The 11,989-nt window shown below is 31.2% G+C and overlaps 1 protein-coding gene across 1 annotated transcript; it reads right to left on the bottom strand.

Annotated features, from left to right (window-relative positions):
* Positions 1–776: 776 nt before the first annotated feature.
* LOC148621337 (uncharacterized) lies at positions 777–4,867 on the bottom strand. The gene has a single exon (XM_088575528.1). It carries the CDS (start codon positions 4,656–4,658, stop codon positions 2,448–2,450), a length of 2,211 nt encoding a protein of 736 aa, XP_088431654.1. The 5' UTR covers positions 4,659–4,867; the 3' UTR covers positions 777–2,447.
* Positions 4,868–11,989: the final 7,122 nt, after the last annotated feature.

Below are 11,989 nucleotides of genomic sequence, written 5' to 3'. Positions count from 1 at the left end.
TTTTTTGTTTTTTGTTTTTTTGTTTTTTATTTTTTTTATTTTTCTTTTTTGGCAGATAAAAGTTTTTCGTAGTTTCGGCAGGCTCTGGCATAACGTATGAGTTGTGATATGAACACTCCATACGCAGGTGCTGAAGGGATGTTGCCACAGATGAAAGGAAAGTTGACAATTCTGAATGAAAAGTCATCACGTTTATCCTAAAGTTTGGTCAATAGTTTTCCTTTACCATCGATTTCTAAGTGTAGGTCAAGATATGAGGCTGACTTCACAGCGCTAGTAGTATCCAAGTTCTTTGGGGGTAGATACGATGTATCAAATCTCTGAAATAGGATTGTTTAAAGATAATGCATCATATAGTAAAAACTTGTATTAAAGGATCAAGCTAAACGATATTCTTTCGGAACAGATCAGCTTTAAAGTACTAGTAAGCCTCATAAGAGTGAAGGAATAGGTCTGCAAGTAGAGGAGCACAATTTGCTGAAAAACGCGTCCACCACACTGGACAAATAAGTTGTCGATTAAAAATTCCAGCATTTTGTAAACATCTTCCTCTGTATATTTGGAAGAGCTATATATTTGTAGTACCATCTTTTTTTTTGGAAAAACAACGATGTATAATGTTTTTAAGTCGGGATTTTAACTGCGTATGGGGAATAGAAGTATAGAGTGTTGAAAAATCATAGGTTTTAATGCTCTTTTCTCTGATAATAGTGTTGAACTGATGATTGTATTGATTTTTTGCAGGATCCACATTGAATTAATTCCACTACTGTAAGTGAATTTGTGAAATGTTTTTATTTGTCCATAGAATTACAAATCAGTCACTTTTGACCAAAATAATTAATATGTTATTGAAATGAATGTTTCTTTGCGTATTTCCTTTCCTTGGTACATTCATTACACTTTATTCTATGTAGCGACTTCACAAGTATTTGACACTCTTCATATCCTTATTTTCCTTTTTTTATTTCTTTTGACACGGCGGATTTATGTGAACTAGATTTTGCCCGATGAAATTACTGTGTATTTAAATAGCAAACTTCCGAGTTCAAATAGTACAAAAACTTGTCCGATCGAATACGAGTGGTGAATTAATAAATGTGCAGGGGTGTCATACAAAGGTCAGTGAAGTTGGGAAAAATATAAAATCCAAGGCAAAGAAGTAATTACATGTAACATGAAACCTTGTTATACAGAAACAAGATTATTTTTGTTTTGTTTTTTATATAACATTGTTTTCAGACGGAAATATCAATTCAAAACAAATTTAACCTTTTAGAAATGAAAAACATGTCAAGTTATTTGTATGCCTGTAGATAATTATTTAAATCATTATTGTTAAAAAGGTAAAAGGATATTTATTCTTTTGATGTTACTTTGACCATTAATTTAGACTTCCCTAATCGCCGACCTTGGAAATTTCGACATATTTTTTTCAACATAATATATAATATCTGTTCGAAAAACAAACAAAAACATGATATAAGTAGGTCATATATCGGTATACGGTACACGTGTTTTAAGTTGTTTCAACTTCTCAAAGACGTTCAAGGTCCAACAATTAAGTACCAGTCCACATAAAATTCACACACTACCAACGGTGAAGTGATTTATGGTCAAGAAAAACCCACCAAACAAACGATGCTTTTTTAGTCTACATATGCTATACTTTTACATAACACCAACCTTTTCTGCATTCAGATTTGCACTTTTTAGGAAATAATACATTTATCTCCCAATAAAAGCAACCAAATCAAGCCAAATCAAGAACGATAACTCTTGCACAATCTATATAATTTTTATCTCAAAAGCGCAACAACCAAATGAAAAAGAAAAATGAAAAGACTGGTTACATAATCAGTTACTGTTTATGGACAAAAAATAAAACTGAATTTGGTGGGTTTTTGTGATGCATGAATCGCCTTCTGTCTGACTTGTAAAAAGATTGATACTTAAATATAAACAAAAACCCCTCATAACCAAAAATATCAAAATAATAGACTAAATCAAGCATCGATATTTTCTATTAAATAATATCATAGCAGTTCCATTTTTGTAGCTACATTGTACAATGTTTGATACAATGAATGGGGCATTGGAAACTCAGCGTTTCTACGTTCTACGAAGAAAAGACAGACAATAAAACAATTTTAACTGAAACGATACGACATTTTTTTAACTATGCAATTTGAGAATAAAAAAATAGTTCATTGGAGTTAAGGGAGAAATCATACGACTTTTTTATATTTTTTTACTAGAAAGTTTGTAGATATTCTTGCTGTACATATCTTATATTGTTGTTTGGGCTGCAAAGTTCGTATCTTTTAGATTATTTAAGTAGATTTTAAATACATTTTGTAATATGGACATGCATGACTAAAACCTGGGTGTAATACTTTTTATATGTAAAGATGTATATGTAAAACAAGAGTACTCAGTATCAAGTGTCAATTATCTTTCCCCCTTTTTAACAGGTTAGCTTTAATCTGAATTCCTCTTCTAAATTTATGTTTCGAATTTACAATTATCGGTTCATTAAAGGCGTTCAATAATTCTTCATACAGAGATCTTTTCCTTTCGCAAATGTCAAAAGTCATTCCCAATCGTGTTAGTGCTCTAGTCTTTAAGGCCATGAATTTTTCCATTTTCCGGTCAAATTTTACAATAAATATTTTGGCTACTTTTCCTGCTATCATAAGATCCCATGCAAGTCTATATTCAAATCTCCTCGTTTGATGACGACCAAGAGTGGTATACATTCTTTCTGTTTGTAGGATAAGAATGTACTTGCATTTAAGCATATGAATTCTTACATTGCTTTCTTCGGGGTAACCGTACCAAGCATCTCGACAATGAATATAAGTTGTCATTTTTTTCTTCCGGAAAAATTTCTCCATGCTGATAAAAACATACGAACGAATTTCCTCATTATCTTCCTCAAACGAAATGTAAACATCAATTTCCCACATTTGACTCTTAATGTTTGCTGATTTGAGTAAACGTCGCCATATTAAAATTTCGTATCTGAAATGATAACTTAGAAAAAGAATCAGTAATAAACACAAGAGAAATACAACTATACCGAAAGCAGTTTTGAAATGTGTTCTTCCAGATTCACATTCTAAGAAATTTTCTAAGTTGCTTTCAAAAAGTCCCTCAAAGTTCGAACACGACAAAGCATATGGAAAATCTTTCGATGCTTTTTTGATATATCTCCATTCTCCTATCCAACGGTTGTCACACGTACAAGGAATGCCATTGTATCCAAAATGAAAAATGTTTGGATCAAGAAGCTGGATTTTTTTAGGTAAATCGTAAAGTTTATGGTCAGTTATAATAACGTCAGTAACATGTGTAAGAGCCTGGATGTTTTCTTTTATTTCCTTGATTGTGTTTCCTCGTAGGTCAAGAATCTTCACTCGTGGAAAGTATATTCTATTCGTGTGAATATTTACTACTCTATTGTAGCTCATGTTCAGTATTATATTGTGCCTAGTTTCAGGAACAATTTCCGGGAAGTCAGTACATGACTGATTAGAGCAGTCCACAATTAAGACATTTCGGTTAGGTTGTGATGTGCACGTGCATTTGCAATTTCCATTTTTAGGACAAAAATCAACAATATCGCATGTCATAAAATCTCGCAACGTTTGGTTTGTGTACACCTCAGCTATGGCAATGTTTGCTAGCTCATCAGGAGTGTTGCAAAAATTATTTTTATCTTCTTTTTTCACCAAACGCACAAAGTCTTCCAACAAAAGATTGAAGAGCTCGCCAACTTTACAGTCACAGTTAAATGCAGATCCATACTGTAATGTTTCCCCACATGGGAAATACTTTGGTAGTTCTCGAATATCAATTTTGTTTGATATCATTAGGACAGGTTGAGTGCTGAAAGATGTATTAGATAAGTTTATATCATTGCAAATTTCATCTTTCGTTCCTCCTATTTGAAAATTTGCTTCGTTGGTTATGTCTATTTCAGTTTTGCTATCTGCAATACTACTAAGACAAGCAGTTTTGTTTGTTTTACATATATTTGCAATATCAAGCTTTTTTAGATAATTGCCGTCCATTAAAAAAGTGAAAATATGGCTGCTCTGAAAAACATTGTAGTCCATTTTGCATATCATGTTATATGACAAATCCACATACCTCAGCATATTTAAGTGGGCAAATGTAATGTTTGTGACAATTTTTATTCGGTTAAAAGCCATTATAAGTGTATCCAATTTATATAAACATGAAATGTTTCCTATTTCAGTCAGCAAATTATGTGAAAGGTCAATTTTCACTAGACTAACGTCACACAAGTTTACTGGTAAACCTCGCAATTGTCCTCCTGTATATAAAAATTGGTATGCTATAACTTGCAATGATGAAGATGGAGGTACCATAATTATATAATCATCATTACGGACGTTTAGAATTTCCACATAAACATTTATAACATTTTCAACGCTTTCTGCCATCTCGTAATCAGGAACGCCATTACACGCACAGCATTGCTTGGTCATTAAGTCAAAATTGTCACCAAAACAATATTCAGGACACCATAAATCTTTAAATCCATCCGGATTAAATAATTGATAACTTAGTCCGCCATGAAATACAAGAAATAACACATATACGAAATATATAGTAAAATATGTTTCCATAGTTTAAGCCATTCAATCTACCTCTTTCTCTATATTTACATACAATATGATTTGCTACGCTTTAAGGAGTAGTTACAAGAAATCTAACACTGTGGGACATCTACACAATTTATACATAAGTAATGATTTACAGCTATTGGGTACACGTATGATTTGACTAGCTATATTTCACGACAAAAATTGATAAAGTATACTTACGTGGAAAACGCTTGAGATCGAACAATGAAATGAAATGTCTTCAGGATTACACTTAGACTTGCTTTTATGATTTCAAAAACAAATAGCAAGAGGAATACTCACTACCAAGTAGGAGTGCAATGAAAATTAGAATCTATGATTTAAAGAATAGTGCAAAAAATTACTGATATTACCAGTAAGAGAAATACATGGTCTTTAAAATTGAGTGCTCAGTTTCATTGAGGTCATAATAAGCGTATGATTTCAAATGTACTGGAATAGAATGCATCTTTTTCTATTAGCAAGTTATTGAAAGTTTATTACAAACCGCTATTATACATGAAAATACTCATCTATACCAAATGGTTGCAAATAAAAAATAATATCAGAACAATTAAGCGTTGATCAAATCCTGTAAAAGAATGTGTGAATCCCGAAATTTAAAAAGGGGTGACTTATTTTTTTAATGAAAGGGGTTACATGCAATCATTTGTTTATTTTTCCAATATTTTGCACACAATGTAAATACAGAGGATTGATTGGAATCCCTTGAATTTTCCCTTACGATCCAGCATTTATTTATTTATTTATTTTATTCATTTATAACACAAGCAGTTATTTGATATACATAATACTCAAATCTTTCTCAAATCATTTTACATAGATTACAACTATTTATTCTTCATTTAAAAACATCTTCTAAAAGTTATTAAAAATTTCAAATATCCTTCATAATATGAATATTAGACATATGTGACTAAATATAAACATATTTCTCTGTCTTGGAACCCTTTGATCAACCTTCAACGTTTACTTGTATTACATTCATTTCATTTCATTTGATTGGACTCTTTGATTGAATCAACATTCAACGTGTCAAAATACTTGCTAAAGATTTAAAGTACTTGTAGGTTTACAGATTTTCAAGTGTTTACTTTAGATTGCTTCTGTTTACAACATATCTTATTTTGAAAAATTTCAGTGATTATGCTATTATGACGATCAACATTATATATTTCTAAAGACTTTAAATAACGAGGTAAATAAAAGTTGGTGGTTTTACCGTCTTTATTTATCACCTTCCGGGTTCAGAAAAAGGTTTCTTTTGTTTAAAATCAATGGGTGTGGCATTTTTATCAATAATTGTCTATGAATGACAGCAACAGAATAGAGCAGAGTAGAATAATGGTAACACATGCTTAAAATTACAAAGAATATGAACGTTTTAGATTAAGTGTGTCGAAAACTGTATACATATAAACCCTACCTTATAAAATGACACATCGTCGGGCTCAGAAGAAAGTTATTTTTTGTTACTTTTGAAATTGCAATACAATCAGACAGATAGTCGGACGTTTTACTTTTGATACAATATCATGCCACTATTCTTTGATAATTTATTTGTGAATATTTATATGTTTGTCGTTACCCCAAAAAAAAAGAAAAAAAAAAAGAAAAAAAAAACTGGTACAAAAATAAAACACAAGTTTATTAGTAATTGGGACTCCAATCAGTACATGTAGCAGGAACCTGGTGTTATGGTGTGAGAATCGCTATCCTGTGAAACTCAAAAGATAGAAATCTTAAACTCTTCTTGAAACAGACGGAATGACGGAATGACTATGTACATGATGTAATACAAAACCGAATCATAAACCTTCCACGACTATTGTTAGCTTCCATTCAACAAGACCAGTACCAGTTTCATTTTTTTTTGTAAATGAAAAGCACTTTTGTAATTACTGGCTAATAGGGGAAACTGAAAGTTGTTTAGCATATATGTGCGTTTTCTAAATAACACCTTACGACATTTGATAAAGTCCTCTATGGCCTGTGAGTGAGATCAAAAAGACATTTGAATGATTAACATAATTATTGTACATACAACCATATTTACTTGAAAGTTTGAAGGTATTATCAAAGCATTGGCATCGTGTCATTGTCTCAGGTTAAAACAATTTGACAGCTTTTGGGTGACTACAAAGCAATATTTATAATCAACAAAGCGTGCTTCCAAAAGTAATTTTAATAGGATAGCGGTACTTCAATCAATGTCTGAATATTCGATTAAAAAACAATTATACGACGCAATAGCTGTTTCTCATGAAAAAAAAGGATGGGAAAAAACCAAAAAGGACGATTTTTTTTTTTTTTTTATAGAATACTGTTTTAAATTAATGCCTGATTGTCAGAGTCTGCTCCTTAAATCATGTGTACAGCATATGGAAATTTGTAATATATATGATTTAGTATGTTTTTATTTTATAACCACTGGATTAATGCCGCTGCTGCTGGACCTAAGGTCCCCGAGGGTATTCGCCAAACCTGTAGTCAGACACCTCGAGCTATATCAGATTTTATTCATCATATTTATCAAAATTTGTTGTATTGCAAATTTAAAATATCCAAAACACTGTGGTTTCATCCCTTGTATTGCACAGGGTTAAGCATCTCGGGGATGGAATTAACTTACTATTTCTATAATTTTTGCTTTGAATACTTCTTGTATACAATGTTTGTTTGAATTGAAATATTCGTTTATTATTGATTCTAATGCTGCAGACGAGAGATTATTTCTCGAAGCACGTGTACAGCATATTACAATATATATGTATTGCTATTTTTACGTATTTTATTTACAATAAACATCTATGATATTCGTCAAAATGTCGGTGACATCAAACAATGAATGAGAATTGACACAAAAACTATTGACAAAATGAATAATTATTTATTTTATACATTGCGCATATCAATGATAACCAATGCCCATTTCCTTCATCATACTTTAAGCAGTTTTTCTGGATGGAATCAACAACTTAATGTATCATGCAAGTCATATTGTAATGACTGATTTGGAAAGAAAACTTGTTTATGCATGTTATGCATTCCCTGATTACAAAATACCATAAAATGTCGAATATTAGTTAACGAAACAGAAGCAATCACATAACAAACAATGGAAAACTTATTTACATTGATTATAAAACTGAGGCACCTGCGTCTTGCTTTGGTGAAATGCGGCCTCGTTCAAAATTACATTTTCCATAATGTTTATAACTACTGTCCAATAGAAACATCAAATTCAAATGATTAGTAAAAATTATATGTACTTGTATTTTGCATGTTTGCTCTTGTTAAATCAAAGTCAAAAGTTTTTTCTTGTTTTTACTTTACCGTGAAACACAAACGGGTAACGGATTACTTACAAACTTTATTTCTGACCCGAATAAACGATAATGACCAATAATTTTGTAATCACAAATTTTATTGAAAAAGTAATCAAGGGAACCAAGGTTATAGCGGTAATCAAACGAATGTAATACAGGGACAAAGACCAGACATGGAAAACAGACATACGCAAAAAAAGAAAATAAAGTAACTAAAACCATACACACAAAGCAACAAAAGCAAAGGAGCAACTCGGACTCAACTAAAAACTGGAAGCATGGACCAGGTGCATCGGTAGGGTAAGCGTCTTCTGTTTTTCTAGAAATATTGATTTTGCATATATAAGAAAAGCATTGTTTTCTGTATGTTATCTGCCCTAAAGGTCAGTAACATTTCAAGAGAGCAAATAACATGTTTCGAGAATGTGTGTGTTTTGATTTTTTGTCTTAGCTCTGTGAAATTGTCTTTATTTATTCATATAATTACAAAATCAATTACTCATCAAATACTTAATATTTCATTGAAATTTCGAATTTATGTTAAGAAGTCTCACAATTTGCTTCTTTCGCTATTTTTGAAGTTTATCAGGTGAATGTTCACAATGTCTTTTTTGTTAAAAACAGTTTATTACCGTATAAAGTTTTAAAAAATATTTAGGATTCTATCACGTGTTAGTTACGTCACCATGTCATCTGGAACATTCTCCATAATTTACAATAGAGGTCTGGCTGATTAAATCTGTTTTGATTTCATACACAAGAACAATACAGAAATTAAAGTTTCAATTGGCCCTGAATAAATGTCTGCAGCTCACATGTCGAATCGATAAATTCACTGACGAACAAGAATTAAAAACCAATCCCATAGAAGCAAAATGTTTCAGTAAATATAAATCCTCTACTTCGAGAGCTGAAGGTTTTCTTTTCATAACTAAACTATAAAGTCCATACCACAGATCGTGTTTCTAACTCAAGATCATCGAATCTTGTATCATCCATTTCATGTTCATCGCCTGCATACAGCTGAACTTTTGCTGCACGGGCGTTAAACCCCTACAATTAATCAATCAATCAGTCGTCTCTAATTCGACAAATGCGGCACAATTGACGTTCGGGAGTCCCATGTTGCATGAAAAATTAATATCGTTTACGAAATATACGTTTTTTTTCTATCTCTTTGACGAAAATGCCTAGAACAGTGATGATAAATGTGGCATTCAAAGATTTGCTTCCAGTTTCCAAACACTTGCATAACATGGAAAATCTTGTCTTTGACAAATGAACGTTTTATTAAGTACTTCACTCGTATGACAGGAAGTTGCAAGAGCAGGACTCAGATTGTTTCCTGTTTTCTATGTTGAATTATATGTATTTATTTTCTTTTTCTTTAATGGTGATCATGACGGACAATTTCTTGGAAGGTAACCAAATTGAGCTTGTACAGTATTATCAGTTTGCATAAAAATAATAAATATTACGAATTGTGTGCTTCTCCCTGAATAAAGATGCCCCAAAAAGAAATGGAATAAGTCTTGTTTTTATTTAGTTTAGTTAATAATATTTTTCCTGATGGAGGTAGACCTAGGGAGAGGGAAATAACTCTTGAAATCAGTGGTATGTTTGTATCATATTCAATTTCACCAAAGCCTTTTGTGCTTCTTTTTGAAACAGAATGAAATCACTCCAAGTTACTTTGATGCTTACATGATATTGATGTAAAATGGTAAATACAAACGTTCCAATGATTTGTAAGAGTTGTATCCCTTACCATAGGTCTACCTCCATAACTAGAATAAATGGGACTGGACACAATTGAGTCAAACGTATGAATCATTTTCTCGTTTCTGTTCTTTACTTGTGCTGAAAACGTGAGGAATTTTTACCTAGAAAACATTGTATCTATAAGCAAGACGACATATCGTTTACCTCTGCATGTCTATGTGTCCAACTTAGCCGTTAAGGTTGCTAATTTAGTGTATATTTACTGATCGCCTAAAATTATCCATATGTAATCTATACGTCAGTCTTCGTTTATTTGTTTTGTATTTTTCTGTTTTATTCTTTTGTCTTCAAACTGTGTTTTGAATCTACTTGGTGTCATTAAATGCGTTTACTAGACCAGCGTGGTTTACATTATCGCATTTTAATGCAAACGCAAGAAAACTATTTTACAACTTCCGAACATTTTATTGATTGTAAAAACTCAACTGGTTTTACATTTCAAATCATTACACACATTTTAGCAAAACACGGCATTGGTTCCATTTTGCACCAATTATTTTCATTTATAAATCCTTCAATCTGTACCAAAAAGGGCTTTTCCTTTCTAAAATTACGTGTCGTTTTTTTTTTGTTTTGTTTTGTTTTGTTTTGTTTTGTTTTTTGTTTTGTTTTTTTGTTTTGTTTTTTGTTTTTTTTTTGTTTTTTTTGTTTTTTGTTTTTTTGTTTTTGTTTTTGTTTTTTTTTTTTGTTCCTATGAAGAATTTACTCATATCATTTATTTAATCATATTATCTCCAAAACAAATATTTTGTACGCTTGTTTCGTTTCATAACTTTATTTGGGATCTCCTAGTCAAATAGATGATCCAAACTTCAAAATAGTAGGACAAGACAAATATTTGATTCGCTGGATTTAAATGCTCTAGATTTTGACCGATGTAATTTTCGTGTATTCAATTAGAAAACTTCCGAGTTCAAACAGTACAAAAACAAGTCCGATCAAATACGACTGGTGATTTAATAAATGTGCAGGAGTGTCATACAAAGGATAATTAAGTGGGAAAATGTTTAGTATAAATTTAAAGGCAAAGAATCAATTAACATGAAACCTTGATATACAAAAATAGAATTTGATTTATTTGGTTTTATTTGTTTTCTTTTATATTTTTAGATAAAATTCAAAGCAAATTTTACCATTAAAATGAAAGACATACCAAGTTATTTGCATGATTAGATAATTATTTAAATCATTAAAGTTAATAAGGAAAAATGATATGTATTCATTTGATATTACTTTGACCAATAATGTTATGACTTCCCAAATCGCCGACCCGTGAAAATTCGACACAGTCTTTTTAAACATACTATATAATAACTGTTCTCAACACACAAAAAGTCATGATATAAGTAGGGCATATTTCGGTATGCTTTACACGTGTTTGAAGTAGTTATCTCTCACAAATTAGAATGAAAGATTCAGGACGCTCACGATCCTAAACTTATACATATACAAGAAGTACTCATACAAAACAAATCGAAATATGAGGCTTAATGAAGCACCGATATTTTATACAAAATTATGTCAAAGTAGTTACATTTTTGTAGCTACCATTTAATGTTCCAAGGGGGATCGGAACCTCATTGTTTTGATGGTTTCAATTTTTTGCCAGGTATAATTTTCGCTAAAAAAATCTATAATATGATTTCCCAATACTCTTATTACTTGGTAAGCATAAGCTAATCCGCCCAAAGCGATAATGTAACAATATAATCGATTGCATATTCAATTTATAAATATTAGTTACAAAGAAAAACACAAAACAGCATCGGTGTAGTACCTTTAACTCTATAACGTGGTTATCGAAACAAATTCATACAAAACCATGTAAATGTTTAACATCAGAATCGGGTATCAACACTCTGTTACCCCGTTTATTGATATGTAACTTTCATTTCAATTCCTTTTCTAAATTAAAATTTTGAATTAAGCATACGAATTTTTAAATTGTCTTCTTCGGGGTATCTCGACTCTGAAAATAAGTTGTTCTTTCTGGAAGAATTTCTCCTGGCTAATAAAACATTCGGACAAATTTCATCAATATCTTCCTCAAACAAAATGTACACATCAATTTCCCATATTTCACCCTTAAAAGTGACCGATTTGAGTTAACGTCGCCATATTAAAATGTCGTAACTAACTTAATCATAACTTAGAATAAGTATAAGTAATAAACACAAAAGGAATACAACTATACAAGAAGCA

Source organism: Perna viridis, chromosome 3, assembly GCF_037379345.1.
Source record: "Perna viridis isolate PV_CMFRI_1.1 ecotype Kerala chromosome 3, ASM3737934v1, whole genome shotgun sequence".
NCBI lineage: Eukaryota > Metazoa > Mollusca > Bivalvia > Mytilida > Mytilidae > Perna > Perna viridis.
Note: the sequence above shows the minus strand (reverse complement) of the source record. Positions and strands in the feature narration are given on the sequence as shown.